The 22,292-nt window shown below is 37.1% G+C and overlaps 2 protein-coding genes across 5 annotated transcripts in view; both read right to left on the bottom strand.

The window, feature by feature from the left end:
* hoxd3a (homeobox D3a) overlaps positions 1-22,292 on the bottom strand; it is a 38,061-nt gene that overhangs the window by 3,012 nt on the left and 12,757 nt on the right. For 3 of the 4 annotated variants that reach the window (XM_070875755.1, XM_070875757.1, XM_070875754.1), the window contains 2 exons: positions 5,980-6,059; positions 534-1,070 (listed from right to left, as the gene is read on the bottom strand). In XM_070875755.1, coding sequence (XP_070731856.1) covers positions 534-1,017 — 484 coding nt within the window. In that variant the 5' untranslated portion in view covers positions 1,018-1,070; positions 5,980-6,059. Of the gene's footprint in view, positions 1-533; positions 1,071-5,979; positions 6,060-18,363; positions 18,382-22,292 lie in introns of those variants that run through there. The other variant, XM_070875758.1, reaches the window with a different exon arrangement.
* On the bottom strand, positions 17,662-19,316 carry hoxd4a (homeobox D4a). The gene is made up of 2 exons (XM_070875761.1): positions 18,890-19,316; positions 17,662-18,460 (listed from the first exon to the last, which is right to left on the bottom strand). Exons 1-2 carry the CDS (start codon positions 19,299-19,301, stop codon positions 18,153-18,155), a joined length of 720 nt encoding a protein of 239 aa, XP_070731862.1. The 5' UTR covers positions 19,302-19,316; the 3' UTR covers positions 17,662-18,152.

Below are 22,292 nucleotides of genomic sequence, written 5' to 3'. Positions count from 1 at the left end.
GTGATTAAACTTCTGCATTTGCAGGCAATGTGAATGAGTGAAAGAATAATATGAGATCAAATACAATCAAATTAATTTATATGTAAAAAAAATACCAAAAAATTATTGATATGAATGTATTTTATTAGATTCTGGTCTGTCTATTGCTAAGTCCACTGAATTAAGGATTGCATATATTCGGATTTCCCTATGTGATGTTTGAGAATCAGAGGGAAGGGTCAATCAGTAATTCTTGCCAATCGCCTTTCTCCTGATCAATCCTCCCAGAATATGCCAGTTACTCAACCAGAAATTTTTTTATATGTTCATATTATTATCGTGTTCACTAAAGATGCAGTGGCTTACAATTTATCTTTAAAATGTATGCAATGCCCTGAAAATGTGAAATGATCCCTAAACTCCCCGTCATCGGAAGTAAATTAGAGCGAAAATACTCCCACCTACGTGTGATATTCTTTTGGTAAACTTTCTTTCTAATTGTTAAGAGACTAAACGTAGTTTAAAGTTGAAAAACGTGAACTGTTGACGGATACCTGCAACTGTGCAGTTGTTTTTCTGCTTGGCATTTTGACGAGACTCTTTCATCCATGGGAAGATTTGCTTGGTGAGAGTAGCAGCTGGGCTGGCGGAAGAATTTGCAAGAGACTTGTTTCTTTTCTGTGTTGAGGTGTTACTTGAATTGGGTGAGGGTGGTAAAGGAGGTGGCTGCTGTGGTTCATTGATGCTTGGGGGCTGGGCAGTGCCCTGACTGCTACTTGTTCTCATACAGCTGCCATTTATATCGGCGGGCTTATGGTTTGGAGCTCTGACACTAGATGTCTGAACGGGGCACGTCGAGCTCTGATAATCATTTTCAACAGACGATGGCGGGTAGGCCTGGTGACTAGAGTTGTAGCTGTATGCGTTGGACTTTTGGTAGGAGTAACCACCGAATATTCCGGAGTTATCGTAGTAAGTCGTTTTTTGCATCTCGCTATTTCGAAATGACAGGGTCTTGACACCCTTATCGAATAGCATTGACACCTTCGATCACGTGGCAGTACTACACCAATCGCCAGTCTGCAGCAGTCCTGGAGGTTATGAGGCAAAAAAGACAATAACGGTGAAACATTAGGAACTCATAGTTCAGTGTGTAAAGCATAAAACGGCATTTCATGAATAAAATCTCATGTTACATCCGTTAGCAGAATTTGATTTTTCTTCTTCTGCAAGTCGAATAATTAGTATTTTACGGGACAATTAGTAAGTTGTTAAAATGTAAAAGATATTATTTGACAAATTCTGGAAGACTTTTATAATTTTACAAGATGTTTAAGCGATGGCCCTTCCTGAGATCCGAGGAATTATCTTCAATTTGTAAAATCAGCACTTGAAGTAACTATTTTCTAAATCTGTAGAAAATATTTATAATTCAAGATTATGTATAAATTATTGTTATTACGTTCCACTTCGAGGGTTATTGATTAATATTTCAATACATGATGCATTACACGTCTATTAATAACTATAGCAGACAAATGATCATTTTGTAACTACTCTATTTTGATTTTTTAAACAAAAATAATGATATAACAGACAGTTATGAAATGTAATAAACTCCATCATATGAAATATTTCACATCATATGGAAAACAAGCTGTGTTCTACCAGGGCTTTTTAAAAATTCTAGAGCCTCAAAGCAATGGAAGTCAAAGAACGCTAAATATGTCCCAGTCATGCTTGATATAAGTAGACCTCGGTGGGACACACAGTGCTATTCCAGATGGCTTCACTGATTGAGGCCATTTTTATAATGGTGAGAAACAAAAAAGGCCCCTCTTTAAAAAAGCGAAAATACCATAGTCACAGACGACTTATTTGCCTGCAGCATTTGCTGTGGGTACAGACCGTTTTATTCTGTGATCTAGACAGTGTTACACAGGACATGATGGATCGGACCAGTTCCAAAACCTGAAAAACCAGCGAAGTGTTCCCTCGCCATTGTTGGTTTCTTTTTCTTCAACGTAAGAGAGGTTTGTGCGAAGCGAATGTGCTTCTTTCTGTTACATCTTTCTGCTTTATGACAGAGGACAGGCAGAGTAGTTAAAGTATAACTAGCACCTATTCAATCTCGTTGTTCTAATTACAACAGATAAATAAGCAAGTCAGCATTTTACATCTGCACTCTGCTGCTTACATCGGCTTTAGTTTATGCACTTGTCTGCAAAATAGCACACATTACTGGATAAGATTATCATTTTAGCTCATGTACGACGAAAAAAAAGATAATCATACTAAGCTAAATTGTAACAAAAAAGCAGCGACTGAATGTTTACGTTTAGCCTTTACTAACCGCCAACCTTTCTTTAAGTCAATAAACGTTCCATAATATTAGAATCGATTTGAGACAATGAAGATCAGACTATTGTAACTGTAGCAATAGTTGTTAAATACACGATATTACACATTAAGCATGTGAAAGATCATATTTATACAATATAAGTCTGCTATCTAGAAGTTTTCCCACCCTAACACCACTCTGCTAAACATTCCTTAGTTATTTGCAAATTTATTCGTAAACGAATTGTATTTTATTTCTCGCAATCTCTGGACAGGAGACTTTTAAAAAGTATGTATCTAACGTAGTGAGGAGACCTCCCAAAAAGCCCATGCCTGCATGAACTGGCGGGGTGGGGGGGGGGGGGGGGCTCTGCAATAAAGCCAAACCTTTTTGATTGAAGCGTGGTACCTTGTCCTCTAAGTTAGGTTGTCCTAAGTTATTTGTTAAATTGAGAGGTTATTGCTGTGACTGGAATTAAATGATCAAAACGCGCACTAAAACAAATCACTGTGAAATATATAAACTTGAAACGTTACACGAAAATGATTGGCCGGGGGTTTACGTTTTAAGTATAATACCTAGTTTGCGAAATCATTTAAATAAAACATTTGCTGCACAAACCATCACAGCCATTGGACGTATGACTTATCTGGCTACTATATCACGTCATAAATAGATTTTCTATTCATTTAGAAAAAGCCTTCAGCCATACAAGACCTGACATTATAATGAAATATGAGGTTTATGATCTGCGGCCTCCAAAGTTGCAGTCAGGCTCACGTGCACATCTCAGCTGTTCCTTTAAGAAAAAATGTCATTCAATGTTTTGCTTTCCTGCTCTATGTTGTTTGTTTCTATGTGTTCCTTCATATTTTGTTTTCTTTTGTTATCCAGCTTTCACTTCCTATCCATGCTCGCCATTTTAGTTTAATAAATCTGGCATTATATTTCTGCCCTTTGCTTGGCTATTTATCTGAAATCTAATTACATTTCTATTCACCCCCACCCCCTCTCCCCATCTAATCTGCGTTATGTGTAAGAGATAAGAAAGTAACCCAGTATTATTTACTGCCATGGGGTCTGAACCTTCGCCACTTCAGCGAGCCCCCTCGTCTGTAGTGCATTTGAAGGCGCTATCTTCAGAATATCAAAACTAACATTAATATTAAAGTATTGTGAAAAGGCTGTGGTGAAGCAGCAGATCTGGTTCAGAAACACCAACTGCTTGTGAACTCTGCTTGAACCTAAATCGCAGCCATGGGCCATAAATCATTTGGACAATGGTCAACTGTTTCTGCGTTCATCTTTCAGATCTTTCTTACCTTACATGTTTTATAAATGCAAGGGTGCATCACCTAATACAAAGATTTGATAAGTAACACCTTAGTATGGGCCATCACTTTTTGGGGGTGCGTTTTCGAATACATTGTCTGCAATCGTGGGGCCCATGGCCGAAAAATAAAGTCGCGAATTATTAAGTGCGTCTGGTCAACATAAATGGCAAGTCTTACTGCAACGCTGACGAAAACTGGAGAGCGAAGGAGGTAACGGTGCCACATGCACCATGAAAGGATTGAAGTCAACGAGTTCAATTTCCATTTTCCATTGTCGCACATTTCAAGCATGGTGTATAGAGCGGGGTTTCAAAAGTTAAACTACTTTAATACAGACACAAGAAAATATCAAAACCACATCGTTCGTCACATTTTTCCTATCTGTTTATTGTGTTATAGCCCATTATTTTTATCTCACTTGTACGATTATATTTGTCCAACGCCAGACCCCTGAACGACAGTTTTTATCATATAAACACTAAGCAAATAATCGCTTTCCGTTTTCTTTTAATTTTCAATCTAATATTAGTAAAATAGCCTAGGAATTTAAAATCCATCTATAAAGGTGGGCAGTTCGTTGTTATTAAGAAGCTAGAGCCCTCACAGTGCATATCAATGCACCTGTCATTGTGTGCTGCGTAAAATTTATGACTGCTAGTGCTATGGTCGTAAACGCTTCACTACAGAATGAAAAGAAAAACACTTTCCAAAGACTTGCTATCTTCAGAAGTGTAAAACAGCTAGCGCGTAGGAGGAAAGACCAGAAAAAGAATGCCCATACTCCGCAAGTTTCTTATCTACGAGGCGTTTCGCCAGCTCTTGCAGGATTTTATATAAACCATTGAAAGTTGCCAGGGAATTTAAAATACGTTTCAGACCACAAGCTTTTCACAGCTCACAGAACCGCGTGGCTCGAGCGGGAGGAACTGAAAATTCTCTTTGATAAACGCAAGCTGGGAGCCAAATTTGAAATCATTTCAGGTATGAAGTCGGGAGAAAAGGGGGAGAACGGAACAAAGACTTCTATTCTACTCAGCGTCTGGTGGATGTGTTCAATGTAATGTTATTAGTGATGTATGCTTAGTTATTTTAAACTGTAACTAATCCTACAATGTTCAGAACATGCTTAATCATGTGATATATTTTGTTAAAAATCCTACTCAAATATTTGTTGCCTTCGCTCTCCAGAAGCAGATTAATGTTGAGAACTAACAATGTCGATTATGTTTATACTTTGCGGATCAGTTCTAGCAAGGAATCTAGTTGGTTATGCACATCTGGTCACATTTCAGCTTGGATTCCACAATCTCTTCCTGATCTGCGGCTGGTTCCTAAACTGTAGACATCTAAGAACTTTGTTTTAAATTGAAATGATTTGCCTTCTGCTGCATTTTCCCAATGTCTCTGGTACAATAATCCAGGTTTGCAAAGAGAAGCGGCAAGATCTGCACATCAAACCAATATTCACCCCGATTCAGCTTTTAACTTATTTTTTAATGAAATTTACTTTATTTTATATACAGTATGTAGGATAAACACATTCGCTGTAGACTGTAAAAGTTGCATGAATTGTGAAGTCCCTATCTCCAGTTCACAATCTGTCCTTGTGGTTTGTCCACAAATATGACTCCAGTGCACAAGCCGATTAAATGATAAACTAGAGCAAATGTGTCTAATTGTGATGTGAGTTGCAAAAGAAAAAGGGATGGAAACAAATATATCGAGTTGAAACTGAGCGGGAAAGATTAAACAATGATGTTTGTAGAACTGGAATAAAAGTAACGGGAGGGAAGATTACAGTTCGAACGAATCACTTTCAACGCTTCATAAATCTTTCCCCCTTCTAGATAAAGATTGCAGATTTACCGAAACGCGCACAGATATTGACTATAAACATATCGTATTCTGTGCATTAAGAGTTGACATAAAGTGATTAGCTTAACTAAAATTTCATTTTCTCCCGTTCCAATTTTATTGGTTCCTGCGAAGGCCTTTATGATTTGCAATCCAAGCGTGATAACATGATGCAGACCAAGTTATCAGAATTACCGATTATTTTATAAAAGTAATGGTTCTAGCACACAGTAGAAGCAGATTCACAGACGGAACACTCGTGGATAGCCACAAATGAAGAAACCAGGATTACGTCCGTGCGTGTTCAAAGAATGTGTTTCATTTCTGCTCTTATGTGTTCTGGTGGTTAAGATATAAAACCTCGAGCTAATTCCCCATGGGTAAATCTCAGTTATTTATGCACAGAGTCCAACAGAACAGCGAATTCAGTGTTGCTAAAAGCGAAAAGGAGAGAAAAATGAAACAACTCACCACACACAATTTTTCTATCTGCTTTTCTTTGGCTTGGATTTGGAATCTGCCCGGATTGACCAGAGACCGCTGGCTTTGTTCTGAAAGAATAAAATGTAATTTCAAATATATTAATACTATTTCTCTATATCCTATCTGTTTTAGGTCATCTTCCTGGCTGCTCTCATACAAAGAAATGAAAATAACTTGCAACAGGCCGTGCAGATTCATTTTTGTTCTTACACAATATATTGGTTTTATTATTTACATACAAAATGTGTGGAAAAAAGAACTGTTTCCTTGTGGGCTTTAATCCAATGACTATGGCATTTGACAATTAAAAAAAAGAAAACAAATACTGGGCATTATTTTATTTCCTCCGGAAATTAGAAACACGGTGTTACTGAATATCAATATTGTGTGATTAATGAGTGCGAGTCGCATTGTTAGTGAATTTTAAAAAAACGAAAGAACGGGTTAAATAGACTTAATTTGGTAAAGATTAGAATACGTAATTTGGCTTTTTGGGAAAGTATTTGACAAAGAATGCGTCCCGAGAATTTGAATACACAATAATTTCCAGCTCTTTTCATAATTCAAATTGTTATTGCGGAAACATAAATCTATTAATAGCACCGAGCATTTCATCTCGAAACTCCCATTTGAAGTGCCAAAAATGTGCCTCGAGGGTGGACTTATTACCCAATGAGCATGATATTTTGGGGCCTACTGCACTTGGTAGGAAAATGCATCGTTCTGTGGTGGCCTTTTAATGGAAGCTGGGCCTGAACGGAGCATTAAATAAGAATCACAATTTTATATCATGCAGGCTTTTGGTTTCCTCGAACCTGATCCAAACTACTTTCCGTAAACTGACAGTATCAACATTCGTCTTTATAAAAACAAAGATTTATTTATTTTATCGTTGATGTTTAAATATATGCGTTTAAGGAAAAACTACTACTGTTGTCGAACATTTTAAAACAAGCCAACATAACAATACAAATATGGAGGTTTGCAAGAAAGAACCTGGCGCCATGTATAAAACTCATGAATAATGCATAATATTAACAGGCGGTTATGCTTTGTCATTGGGATACCAAACATCACGTATTATTTTATATCGATTAGGCATCATCATAATACCTGCAATAAACAGCTTGGTTATACAAAAAGTAACTAAAATGTAATAATGCAGCATCGCTGGAGCCTCCAAAACAGGCTCCAAACTCCAAATCAATGTGGAAGAGGCAGATGGAACGCGAAGGCAAGCTGAAGTCGTGCATAAACTGTATTTGAGTAATTTTTCTTTAACAATTCAAACACATGTTTAAATTTGAAAATACATTTAAGAAAAACAGCAACAGTGGCAGATCAAATGCACAAAGAAGTCGCGGTCATTAGCTGACAATATGTAAGAGTCATAAGCCTTTGAAATGACCTTTGGCTTGTACAGCAATAACTCACCACTTAATGAACAACCAACGGAAGCGCCTCCACTACCTCACAATACAGCCCATCACATAACTTCACCATGGCTTTTCTATCCCTCTTTAATCCCACTAAGGCGCAGCACTTTACAAACTAGTCTCACCAACTTGTGTCGATATAATTTGAAGTTAGAAGAGGATTCAAATCACAGTCGGCAAGGCATCAGGTCCTCGGTCCAATGCCTCCCACCATAATGTGTGTAATGTATTCACGTGGCCATACGTCAATTTCAAAGCTTTATTTCTCTGTAATCACTGGAAGTAAGTAAAGTATTTGCAGGGCAAAGTCACTTCTTTCCAAGGAAAGCGAGTACATTCGACAAGCTTTAGACACTTGGTTTCTTTCAAGCTGTTATTGATAACTTAAGTGTGCTCAGCTATGATCTGGACGGTAAGTTTTTAAACATCTTGCTTATTAATTTCGCAGCAGTGTAAGGGAGCTCACATATTACAACCCTAAACACGTATAAGCAGACTAACCATGTAAATAGTCTTAGCAGAATGAATACGTCGAAAAGTTTTGAAAACTTTATTTGTCACTTTCCTAAATTGCTAAACTGAGTTGGCAGAAAAACTTGGGAAGGATTACGTGTTTATTACTTTTACTGTCTACCAGAACATAATGGAGCACAGTCTGTCTATAAGTCCAAGGCGCTTACTGTACGTAGTGCCTTAAAAGTTTTGACTTTATTCAGAGATGAAAAGTTTTAAAGCCACACTATCAAGCGAATGTTGCTAGTTACCATGACGTGAGCTGTGGAGAGGTTTATTGAAATTTTAGGTGAAGTTATAAGTGAGTGGCCCCATCGAGCAAAATGAAATGCTACTCACAGTAATTGGATTCAGCTGACTAACATGGCAGCCCAGCAGCTTCGAGGCATGCAGCAATGAAAAATGTTCGACTCAAAAGTTTTGACCGAGCAAAGCACATATGCACGCTGCGAAACAACTTTTATACCTGTGGACATTCTGAGAAAATGTCCAAATCCACATACACACACACATGGATTTGGACAACTTACGTGTACAAATTTCCATTAAGAAAAAAAGGAAACTTCCTCCATTATTAGCAATAAAATTACAACGAATAGTACATAGTTCTATTGGCTTTAAAAATTGAATTTTAAAAAAGTAACTTCAATCACACTCTCGATCCTATTTTTTTATAAAAGTCAGACCAACATCTTATATACTGTAATGACATTAAGATATTATGTCTAAATATGCGAATTATAAGGCGTTTTGTGTTTTAAAATTGGAAATAATACAGTTGCATTCGGGGTAGTAATTAATAAAAGTAAGTGAATGCGTTTCTGGAACTGGAACAGAAATAACTAAGTTAACATTTAACACTTAAATTCCACTGGATTCGTCGCCTAGACACCAGGAAATAGGATTAAAACAGGATGATTTTGTTTCTTAGCATCTACACAAATTGGTTAATAGTGAACTGCATTATTACAAGAATATTGCATTTAATCTATTATAGAGACTATCTTCTGACACGATTATTATGAGTTAAAATAATATTCGATATTTTATATTTAAGATATTTAAAAATACGGATATACTGAGTTCCTACAAATTCACATATTGTTTCCTTTGAACGACAATAACATTAATTGAGAAATAATTTATACAGGCTGCTGCAATAACTTTAGCCCGCAATATATTTCTGAAGCGCATAAATCAAGGAAGACTGCAGCCTGACGATAAGCTAGAGACAACAAATTAATGTGATTTACGATCTAAGTTTGCTAGTGACAGTTTGAAAAGTTCCCTGGGTTTCTATGCCTTTTTATTTCGTTTTCCTTTTACATAAAACTGCAGAATCAGCTCAAATACAGCCACAAGACAAATCTGGGACTGCTCTGGTTTGTCCGATCTAACCTTTCTCAAATTGCGCACTTTCGTGAAACAGCAAAATGTTCTTTATAAATCGCCATTCTTTGCTACAAAATCATTTTTCTGATCTGCTGCTGAAATGGAAACAATACACTAGTTTGTATCAGAATTCCATACAATTTGGCATGAATAATATGCCCTCTTGCTGAAGGCATTATGCAAACCTACTGCTAAAGGTTGCATTTTATCATACGATTGCTTACCTGTGTGTCAATTTATCATAAATCTGTGTTTCTCAAACTCAATCTCTTAGCCTGCAGCTGCGAATAATATCCTCTGCCGTTTGTCTGCAGACAATGCTGTCTTAAACCAGATCTTGCGGTTTTACAGACATTTCGATACGAAATGCAGACGGTATTCCCGATAGAAATGGCTTCAGTCTCAGGGACAACTACCAATAAAAACGGCGGACAGAGATGCTTTAGCTTTAAATCTAAATTGAGACTTTATAATCGAACATCCAACGAGGAAGTGGTATTTATAAACCGGTAGGTATTCCTTTAAAAAGTTGCAATTTATGAATTTTATACTGCAACGGATACCTTTTATAATCAGAAAATATAGGCGCTGCCTTAAGATACAGGCATATTTGTTCACGTGATCTGTGTTACCAGATTGTTCTGATTGAGCCAGTAAGTTGAGCCAGCGCTACCTCACTAACATCTCTTTAATATGGATTGTTTGGGGCTTTGAGTCACTTCTTACATTAACACTAATGGGGAGCTGAGTGAAAATTAAATATTCTATGCTGTACTTGAAAAAGCATTGTGAGGTTAGACTTCACTGGTACCGTCTTTCGGAACAGTACCACGTTTACTAATTTGAACAATAGATTTGTATTTTATTGCTATTTCACAGCTTCTCGGGTTGTATATTGTATATCGTCATTCGTCGCGGTGTGTTGAGTTAATTATTGCATTCATTTATTTAGTAAAACGAAAGAAGTATTAATTTTGTAGAATCGGATTTGTAGATATATATAACCAAGGCGACGTGTTTATATAAAATACTTCGGTTAATTAATTCGGTTTAAAATATTGTAGTAATTTCCAAACCATATATATCGATTTACCTCAAAACCAACACAAAAGCTTCGAATAAAACGACGAATTCTGCACTGAAACTACAACAAGCATATATTTAGGTTAAATATTGTGGAGTTATCATATTAACATCCGGCGAATGAATTGAACTTTTTCTTTATCCTGATTAGGATTTGAACCAGTTGAGAGTCGCCGTTAAACATATAAAATTCTGCAACAGATAAGATTTCTGTGAAACTCAATCTTCCCTCTTTTCTGGGATGGCAAATTAATCATCGTTGGTAACTCTAGTTTTATGTAGTGAAATGGATGTCTGTGTGCTTGGAATTAATGTGGAATTTTCCCTTTCTCTTTCAGGAGAAGCAATTTAAATCACAGGCACCAGTGGCAACTTCTAGTTATAGAAATTGATCACAAAAGCGGGCGTTGGATATTGCTTCATTCTGTCTCCGTTCTTAGTTTGTTTTTCCGCAATTGCTTTGTTGAACTGTAATGTTTTTAGTTAAGGAAAATTAATTTTCAGTTACATTCTATCGAATTGCTTAATATTTCTGTTAAATGCTACTTCAAACTGTTTTTAATAACTGAAACATTTGTCTGTAATTTAATAGCAATAAAAAACATTTCTATTGACAGTAATGCATGACCTTATTGCACCTAGCGCTGGCTTAACGCAACATTTATCTAAATTACTTTACCCTCTGTGGCTCTGTATGGTCGTTATAGAAATATTGCTTTGCAATTACTGCATTATAAATTATTTAAAAGAAAATAAAACAGTTACATCTCACTGTTTAGCTAAAGCATTACGTTCGCTCAAAAACTATGTTGAGTAAGTTCGAATCTCTGTCTTTTGACGATTGTACATAAAATAAAGATTGTTATGGGATTTTGTAAAGAAAATAAATATTTTGTATCGTTTAATGTACCCATGTTTGTGACTTAGAAGTAGTTCCTGTTATATTGTTCGATCCCAAACGTGTAAATACACCATTTTATTACGGCAAGTCATGCATTCGCTGATAATTTTATGAGGAGACTAAGATGAAGCAACTAAGTGCTAATGCTTGCCTCTGTGGGAAATCGGCTTTACGGGGAATATAATCAAATGGGGATCCGAAGACGTCTTCGACCGCAGCATATGTTCATACAGCAATAAAAGGGAGAGATTTACAATCTTCGCCTGGCCTCGGCAGCCTTGCACCCTTTCAGGAATTACAAGTTGTGATTTATAACAGGGTTGGAAATTGTTGACCCCCCACACCATAATACTTTATTTCGATTTAATGAAAAAGTTGTAATTAAAGCGTTTTCATTGATTCTTGTCTGCCTGGTTCTTTGCTGGATTAGAATTTAACGGTAGATGATACTGAGTTGAAGTGAGAGTGGGAAAAATAGTAACTTGGCGCCACAACCGCAGCTTTGTCATCAGTAAAACAGCGCTGCATTTGTCATCGGCGAATAACTGAATTAATAGGTTATTGTTTTAATGCATAATTTATTAAAAAAGGAAACGAACGTCGACTTTACACACGTGACGACAGCACATATTCAATTTCCAGAAGTGTTCTGTGAGAAAAGCAACGGAAGCAATAAATGCCGAGGTTCATATTGTAAAATATCTCCAACCAACTTAATAAAATCCTTTTTCAAAGACATCTGTATTTACCACAGTAATTTATACAGTTTAATTACACCTTTAGAGAGAGGTTTAGGAACAGAGCTGTCATCTTATGCCACTAAAACTCTACACTGTAATTTACAGTTATTGAAGAATATTTATTGGTTTATAATGCTATTATGCTCTTTGCTACTTCAATTATGATGCTCCTAAAATGCAGGTTCCTCTCCCTTTTCTTTACAGTAAGGTTTTACATTCCTGTTCAGTGTTCCAAATAAAAATATTTACTGCCCATTTGCTTTTCATTTTTACCCTAAAAATAAAACTTTTGCACGTCACTGTAAAAAGGTCAATAATTAAAAAGCCAGATCATGTTTGCCCTTTACTGCATTGTATTATCTACAATATATATGTGAGGCATATATTCGGTTCCCTAGTATTGTCGTACTAACATAGATTTAGCAAATCAGAATTGTGTCAGTTTATTACCTTATAAAATGTACCAAGAGTGAAAATACAGCTTGCTCTTATTCTGGGTATCAGTATCCAGCATGTATTCTTTAAATGAGTCTAACACACACTTCTAGTGTTGTGGATACTCAGTTTCCCGACAACTGTAGGAAATAAATACTCATTTACTGTAAAACAAAATACTCCGTAGGTTCAAAGGAGTCATTTGTTTCATCTTTTAAAGCAAAACATCGACTAAAATATAAAGCACCAAACACCCATGAATATGTTTTCTGTAGACGTAAGTACATGCAATTGTTCTGGTTGAATCTCATTTACAGACTTTCCAATACGTCTCAAAGAAAACAAAATATATGACTCGTGGTATTCAACATAAGCTCAGGCCTCTATTTCGCTGTGTACAAATAGGCAGCAGATGCCATGACAGCCGGCATTGTTTGCAATAAAGCACAACTAAACCGTAAAATCTACGCCATTTCATGACACACAACTACGCCTTAATAATAATCCCATCGCAGTCTTACTAACGTTTACCCCCCACCTCCAAAATGCAGCCGGTACACATTTTTGCACCTGAAGTTTATCATAGTTGCTCCAAAATGTTAAAGCTAATCCGAATAGAAGGTCAGTATATCTGCCTACTGCAACTTATGACTGTCGTCTGGTAGCACATAGTAAGAAGCAAAGGGCGCTATTCATCAAATATATATGACAGTTACATTCATTTGCTATCTTACCAGAAACAAAACTAAAATTATTTACCTACCAAGCTTCCATTTTTCAGTTTCTGGCAACGAACTACAACAGCAAAGTGTGATAGCGGACCATTTGTATATAATATTCTTGGGATCTGTTCACTTTTCAAGTGTGATAGAGTCCTTTGCTTGGCCGATTAATGACGACGCCGTGTTTCTTTCGGGACGTACTGCATTAATTATTTAGTAAATCACGTGGCCGAATCAAATATAAAAGGACACATAGAATCTTACCACCTCTTCTGGACATAATCATAAAATGTAAAAGTCTTTATCATTTGAGAAATATTAGGTTGGTAAATATGTTTTAAAATTCTAAAGGGGAAAGACTAACAAATATGGCTGTTTAGAAGCGTAGGGCTGCATCAGCTTTGTCCCACTTTGAATGACCAGCCTATGGCATGGTCGTATTGACTCTTTGCTTTCCTTTCAGCTGTTTCTCTTTCCAGACTAGAAGAGAAGTATAAGGGCGGTGTATATACAACAATAAAAAGACAGTGAACATTACTCGTTTAAGTTTATTAATATCCTTTCAATTAAACTAAATATTAAGATTGTTTCATATTTTTAAAAGTCAAATAATTAAAGGTGGGACATTTTATGCATATATTAACCCCTTGGATGCGCATGGACATAATTACATGCGTGTACAGTAAGTACACATACATTATCCCATGCATACCCACGTATGAGCACTCATACATAATATATGTATACATATATACGAGCACATCCATATGTATACACATGCATACACACATATGTACATATTTGCATACATACAAAAACATGGGTTGATAGAAAAATACTTATATGCATGCAAACAGCACATTGCTTGATATAGGGTTATATCTGGTTGTGGGAGCTGTGCTGTGCGGCCATAGATATAAATATGCAAGTTGATTGATTGTGATTGATATCATATGTGACGTTATGAATTTTGAATGATATAACAGTTCAGAAATCATGATGTTGTTGACTTTTATGTTCTATACTTCTCATGTTTGTGTGCTCGATATTTATATGACAAATGATATAGTGAAGGAACCTGAAAATAATTAAGCTTCTAAATTTAAAACATTTGAATTATAAATTGTAACCAGTGCCTACACTAATACGTATGGCTGGATAGGTTAAATATTGATAAATTACATGGCTAAATGAATGTGAGACGTTATCAATTGACCTTGGTGGTAACTGCGGTTAAAAGTAGGCTGCTTTTCAAGGAGATAGGTGTTTCACAAAAGTCAAAGTCAGATACTGCTTGCTGCCTCTTTTAACATATATATGCTCACGCAATTTAGATTGTATATTGGAAATACAACACATGCCGCTGATTAATTATTACGTATTCTGGCTGTTTGCATACATTGGGTCTCAGTTTCAGTGACGAGACTGCTTTACGAAAATATTTTAAAAGTTCGTTTAGTTTCACTTTTTCTGAGTAGTCAGAAAACAAAAATGGGGCTCCATGGTACTCAACTTTCATCGAAGCCGATGCAGGTTTTTTTGGGGGGCGGCGGGTGGGGGTTGGGGTGGTTGTGAGTTATAGCTTAGCATTAACACGGGCCAGACTGAAACACCTAAACAATAGGATGTTGTGTCCACTCGGTGTCGAAATGTGTTTTCTTTAATTAAAAAATGAATAATGACGAAATTATGCGGACTTTATCCATAATATGGATGCAACGGTGCTTAAGAATAGAATTATTTACAACTGCAAAATCGAAATCTTTTATTTTGGAATATTCATTGTTTTGTTTTACTGTTATGTATTTTACTATAGAATTTAGGTCACATGAATATATTTCAATTCTGGATTGATAAACAACATGTATCATTATTCGATACAAACGTCAACCGTTGTAACATAACTTCGAGTATTTTAAGCATATAAATAAATGTGGCAAAACTGCATTTTATGACCAATTTGTGCAGAAAAAATTTAGTGGGGATCTTAATGCAAATGTTGGGAGATGAATGCCTGGGAGTGTTTCTGAACGCTTTCTTTATTCAAGCAGCAAAGAAAGGGAAGCGGGACCACATTGCGTTGAAAATGAGCAAAGTTTGAAGCCGAGTAAATCAACAACTTGTATGTTCTGTCATCAGAGATAAAGTGTAGGCAACGGCTGAAATGTCATTTCTGTAAAAGTGCGTGGACCGGAGAAAAATGGAGCTTGGTGGCGCCACGCATTTTACTAAAATCCGCATCTCTTGCAAATGGATGCAGAAGTTACCACATGCAGAAATTGGAGTAGTTCATACGTGAGAACCTATTTCAACTGGCTTTAACTAGATGGTGTCTGTGTTAAAACACATAGAATAGGCGAAGGGTAGGATTGAGTCCAAAAGGTCAAGGGTTTAGAGGTCAGTCCTCCAGGCTGAAATACAGCTAATCGAATAGAAAATTTGTCCTCTTGGTGAACCTGTTTCTACAGTTTAGCCGAACTTCAGTAAAATACCTTTTCAGCTTCTCAACATGAAGGCGTCAGAAAAGGACATCTTTGCTACGCGTGAACCTTAGCGTTTTGTACTGGAGACAATGATTTAAATGGTATAGAGAATATCAGTCATTTATAATATCAAGACGTGGATATATTATAGTAATGTCATGTGCAAGTCTGAGAACTACACGGCTTACCCTATAAAGAACAAAGAATCGTGGAATTCGCCTTTTCAAACATACCATGTCCAGCTAAGCCAGCTGCAAGCTTGCAGGGCAGGGAAGGGACAGGAAAAAGAGCTGCACCGCCAACTTTCTTTTGTTACTGAATGCTACAAAAACGGGTTGAACATCGAAATTCCTAGGAAATAAATTTTCTTAACGTCTTGTATCTTGACGGAATTTTGGCATTGCCATCTAAATTGCTGTGTGATTGCGAATAATGATTTCCTGAGTGTTGGTTTGGCTCGGTCTTCTTTTAGTGCATTAGATAGAATATTAACACGTACCCCCACCGGACTTTCCCCTTTGCATTCATTTTCTACCAAAAGCTTTAATTATTTTGAGGCAATATTGTGGATACTCGTCGTCTTTTAGAAACTCTAATTTTGCAGGTAAAAGAAATAAACCGGCCTAAATTTAACACACCTATGTTGTTCGTGGTTTGTGCGTGGGCCGATAACCTTCAACTGAAATCGCACAACTAAATACAACATCGTTCCCCATGTTTGCTTTCATGTCTATCATAAATTAGGGGAAAGCGCTTCATTGTGAGTGAGGAGGCTGTACTTCCAAAGATTGGACATTTCCGCAAAACACTTACATTAAATGTACCCAGAAGGGCTTTGTGAGAATTAAAAATATAATTATATATTTAGTTTATGGGAGTAACAGTATCATGGAAACAGTAAGTAAGTATGTTGTAATATCTATTGAGTTCTTCCTTTGTAACACAACGGGGACTTTATTCCGTTGAAAACATCTGGATATCCTGCAATGAATGACTGTTTTAAAGCTTTGCATAAAGGAACTGAGTGCGAAATCTCCATTACATACCAATGTGCCACTGATTGATATCGTGAGAATGTTGGCACAGCACATAGAATCTTGTATTTCAGGAAGTTCTGACTCGTTTTGTCTGGTTGTAACATAACATTAGCTTCTTAAAACTGCCAGAAACAAGATTCTTCAGCAAATTGTGTTTAGGTGTAAATTACCGAATTGAAGAGATTCTCGGCTTTTGTCCTTGCCCCTCTAAATCAAGCACCAGTGTGTCTTTACAGATTAATAGGTTGGAAAAACGAAAAGAGCTCTTCACAAAACAAAATATACACCGTGTAGACCGTTTTCTGTTTCTAAACTGGGTACCTTGTCGTATTGTTGTTCGCTCATCCGTTCTGGAAAAAATCGAAAGGAAACACATTCCCACTTGTAATACTAAACGTTCACAGATTGGTGTAACCAGCTTACTCATTTATCAACCAACAAACCGAGAAACAGAGTTTAACAAGCGACCTGAACATAAAGTACGTTTGCAATATTCCACTAAGGACATTTCTCTTTCAGAAATTTTGCTTTAGACAATGTTAGCTGCTATCTTCGGATATTTGTTATTGAATAGCAAATCACTGCATTTTAGTTAATTTGCATTCACAGAAAATGAGGATATGAAGGGTATCTTTTCATGGCATTTGTTCACGAGAGCATCGCAACATGAGCTGTGGTTATATATAGGAATATATACACAGATACCAAAAAGGAAAACTACTCACGCTATTCAGCTTGTTACTACTAAATTTATTTTTGAACTTTAGTAGTGCGCACGAATTTTGGTATCGTTCTTGAACATAAAAATGTATGCAATCTTGCATTGTAGACTTGTAACAATAATCCATCCAGCAGCACAATTACAAATAACATTTTCTCATTTTAAATAAAGAAACCACAGAACACTGTCTAATTCCTGATCACTATAAATCTCGAATATCAACACAATATACACAAAGAGATGGAATCGCAAAAATACACATTACAAGCAAAAATAGTTGTGGAAATAAGAAATCCCCACAACAAATCACTGAGCCTTCATTATAAAATAAAAAGACCATGAACACGCGTCGCAGCCTTTCATTTTCATGCTAGCAGACTACACATGTACCTGGAGTGTACACCTCACCATGTCTTCACGACTTAGTGCCTTGCACTTGTTAAGGTTATTAAGGTGTGCTGTATGGTACGAATAGCCACTGACTAGATTTGCAATCGTTTCAGCTGCAGCTAAAGTGACTCACTCTTTTTTGTTTCATTTCCTACATTTAAGAACAAGGTGACGGCATAAGATAAGGTCCCTTCAATGCCATAAAAATCAGCAGGAAAGCACCTACAAGCCATGTTATCGGTACATGCAATTTCTGCCTGGAAATGTCTCATTATATACACTTAAGGAGCCACTTATAAGATGTCCTTCTATAAACTTGTGAGGTCTGTTTGTTGGTCCTTGGAAACAGTTTGTGACTGTTGATTGGAAGCAGAAGAACTAGACGATCTGGTCTTAGTGTTAGGCAGTTTGTGATCTTTTTTCCACTTCATTCTTCTGTTCTGAAACCAAATTTTGATCTGGCGTTCGGAAAGACATAAAGTGTGGGCTATTTCAATACGACGTCGTCTTGTCAGATACCTGTTAAAATGGAATTCCTTTTCCAGTTCTAAAACCTGCTGCCTTGTATAGGCAGTTCGTGAACGTTTTGGTTCCCCTCCAGTGTAATTAGGATTCACTGTAAAACAAAACAATTCAAAAACCATTCAAATCTGAACCTAAAGTTTGTCAGCCGCTTCCACCATGCAGTCCTAAAAGCAACGTCTGTACGCACACTGCACTGTAACAGTACCCCTGGTAAGAAGTTCAAATATATATTATTACTACGGACCACTTTAAAGTTCTTTCCGAATCGGAGATATAACATGTCCCTGTTACTCTCAGGCTCGAGTTTTCACATGGAGTCAGCCACATGGCCAGCGGCCTATTTCCTCAGCAATAAAAATTTATGATGGGTGTAATTGCCGGTCTTTTTAAAATCCGCTCATAAATCCTCCTTTGAAGGAGTTATTTACGGTAGACCGATACCATGGGTCACAAATATTTGCCAGGGGTGGCGATGCAGCGGGGGGGGGGGGGGGGGGGGGGACCAAAAAGTGGACCTTACCCGTGTTAACGTGGATTTTCTTCATCCAAGGATAAACCACTGCTGGTTGTTTGGTTGCTGTGCCGTTTTGGTTCTTTGCATTATTTTGCTGCTGGCTGCAAGGCCGAGCTATGGACACTTGGAGCGGTGCAACGGGCTCCCCCTGCCCTGTGAGGTGGTTCTGAGGAGCGGGCTGTGCCTGCACATGACCCCTCTGCTGCACTGGAGAGCCCCGAGCGTTGCTGCAGCTGTACGACTGGCTGCTGTAGTTTGACCGTGGATAGATTCCTTGGTGCTGAAAATCAGAGTCCTGCGACTGGCTGTAATACTCTGAGCAGTGGTCAGGTATGTAGTTATTTTGCGAGTATTCCTCGCAAGGAGGAAATTTGGGATCCACATATTTAGAGTTCATCAAATACGAACTCATGGTCATTAATTTCTGAGGGTGGAAAATACTAATTTTTCTCGAGTTGTCTTTTTTCCCGTTCCATAAAGCCCTCCTACTTGCTGTCAACTGAATAAAGTTAGTCACCCATGTGACTGTACGAGCCAATGGCGAGGTCGGGCCCAATTCCCGGATAAGGAAACAGCTAATGACAATTTTATACAAACTTCGTCCAAAAAACCTTGATTTAAAAAATAAAATAAAAACTGCAACGTCTTTAATTTTTTCCAGCAGTCACTAAATATTTGAATTAGTTTCCGGAAAATACATATAATAGCGGGTTCCATTTGGAGAAAATAAAGATCACTCACTGAGCGCTCGAATATTGCTCAGGTAATTTGCTCTTTTGTCCAAAGAGAATTTTCGACCATTCCTTGCCGCTTTTCACATAAATCAAGAACAGAGAAGGCATTCGGCGTGTTTGTATGTTTGTGTTGTTGTTTTCGCCCGAGAGCAGTCTGACAATAGCGAGGGTACTTGGAGAAACGGCCGGCAATCCAACGTACGCAGGGTGACAAAGGAAGCATCCCGTTAGCCAAAAAAAGGAATAACGGAGCTGAGGAAAATAATTACAGCCATTACATATGCAGGAAGGTCTTTTGGACAAAGTTATTCCAAGGCAAACATGGTCTACGCCCGATAAAGTCAAAACAAGGCATTCAGGGTCACATAGAGCACTTTACACGTGTTGCTTAAGGACATTGTAAGGTCATAAAATACTTTACTCTGAAAGTTCAATAATTTGGAAGAGTAGAATATAAGTTTTATATCTGTTGGCCTTGCCTCTCCTTAGGAAACCTTCATGCTCCAATCTCTTCACAATTCGTTTTCCTCTTCTCACATCTTACCACCTATAATTTCTTTGAACTAACGCAATAACGCATTTCTAACTCTTTTATTGTAATATGTAAAATTCGGTTTGTAATTTTTGAACAAAGACGCTATCTAGTTCGATTAATTCAGAAGCATCGTAAGTTGGTCAAACGCGGTACAAAACCGTAAGCCAATCTTTGTAGATAATTTATCGCCATCGCCATGGAAACAGGCAGCATTCAGAAAGAAATACTTAAGTTTCAGTAATCTTATATTTCCGGAGATTAAATCCAGAAGTTTCGAAACGACTACCTTCTGACTACTGATCAGTAAATCAACACGTTAAGCATCATATTTAGATTGCAAAGGATAGCTGAAACAAGCCATTCAATTCTGAGCGGCGAGATTTAAAAGTCTTCTACTCAATATTGAAGACTGAAATTAAAATAAAACAGGCCATTCCTAAGCAAATCATTGAGTATTACTTAGAACTAAATCAGTCTAAGCAGTAAAAGCCACGAAGAGCAAATTGCTGATTTTCGTAGTGTTGGCATCGACCATATACTCCCCTAGAAACGAATCTGTGACCGAATCATCACACAAATTCGGTTCTACAGGGTATATATAGACGACGGGTTACAAACAAATTCGGCGACTAATTACAAAATGGAAAAGTAGTTTAAAAAGCTGCAGTTCCAAGCTAGCCCCAAGGAGTTAATGGCGTGTAATGTTAATAAATAAGAAAATAAAATCCAGGCAAAGCGTTTGCTAAATAATGTAATTGTTTAGCCATTGAATAATAATATAAGTCATTTCTTTATATCTGGTAGGTGGTAGCAAACATTTATATTTGCATTGTTCGGCAGTGGGAGCAACATGAATCAGCGTGCAGAGCTTGTTTGTGCAATCTCTACAAGGCAGAAGTTACTATTTGTTACTGTGTTTATGAACCCTTCGTATTTCACAGAGATTTTATAGGAAACAGTTTGTACCGATCCGCTCCAGCTAACATTCCTAAGTGCCCCAGCGTGAATCAATAATTGCTCCAGATGCTAATAATTTGAACTCACCACTAACAAACCGCAGGATTTGCTAACACATATCACCCGGCCTAAACAATTCCTATCTCTAATCAAATACAATTTATACATGATAACACAAATATTGGTTTATTCCAAAGCGTTTCCCACTTATTGTTACTTTCATAAATTGAGAGCAGCCCAGGAAAATAACGATTGTTTGTTCTATTCTAATCTCTCCCATTTCCTAAGAACTGGATCAAATAATTCTGTCGGCAGTATACTTCAAAATCTCATTATATCACCAGTCAAATGGATCGTCATATGCAGGGGGAAAATGTATAATTTAATCTGCCAGCTAATCTGGATTTCCTTTGCCTGGAACATATCTAAGGTAGTTTCTAAACTCTAGTGCATTGCATGTTCCTTACTTTGCTGTCCCCACTGTCCCTGCAGTGCCACCGCGTCGTGTGTTAAAGGCTGAAGGGCACGGGGTCAGACTGAAATCATTTACAAACACATCGGAAAGTTGCATTATTATTTTCACTTAAGCGACCGCCACACGCTGGACCTTTGCTAAGTGTGTGAATCTTGCCGAACTAACTGCTCAACTAAGCTTACAGTAATTCTATCCTTATCTAAAAAAAATGACACACGAGAGGCAGGCTGAGAACAATTATAAACGTACGCCAACGAAAATGAGTAAGTTTGTTCGACAATACAAAGATTACACTTAAATGTTTTAAGATGCATTGATTAACAATGTAACACTGAAGCTGGACTTTTTGACAGTAAACGGTATCTTCACTTGATAATTTCTCTGCTGTTTCTGTCGAGTACAACAGACAAAGGTTTCGGTTTATCTACGTTTTATTGCAGAGCAACCAAACTAATCCTCCACTAATGTTCAAACTCATATTTAATATCTCAGTAAGTTGATGTTTTGATTATTTTACCTTGTTGAAACATCCATAACGTCGCTAAAAGTTTGATCTTATTTACCTGTGATTTTTTTTCGTTTACCCCAGTGCATTAGGAAAGAAAAGAGCTAAACTGTTTTCGACAACCAATGGCGCCAACGAAAGCACCAGCAGTGAATTCTGCTTTTAAAAGCCTTTTTGCAAAGAAAATAACAGATATCGTTACA

This window comes from Pristiophorus japonicus, chromosome 3 (assembly GCF_044704955.1).
Source record: "Pristiophorus japonicus isolate sPriJap1 chromosome 3, sPriJap1.hap1, whole genome shotgun sequence".
Taxonomy (NCBI): domain Eukaryota; kingdom Metazoa; phylum Chordata; class Chondrichthyes; family Pristiophoridae; genus Pristiophorus; species Pristiophorus japonicus.
This window is presented reverse-complemented; position numbering and strand designations above follow the sequence as displayed.

Bases quoted from the DNA above. Each gene is read 5' to 3' on its own strand.
- hoxd4a (XM_070875761.1), bottom strand. From the start codon at position 19,301: ATGACCATGAGTTCGTATTTGATGAACTCTAAATATGTGGATCCCAAA. The intron at 18,461-18,889 runs GTAAGGTCCACT...TTTGTTTTACAG, and splicing joins GAAAATCCACGTTAACACGG to TGAATCCTAATTACACTGGA.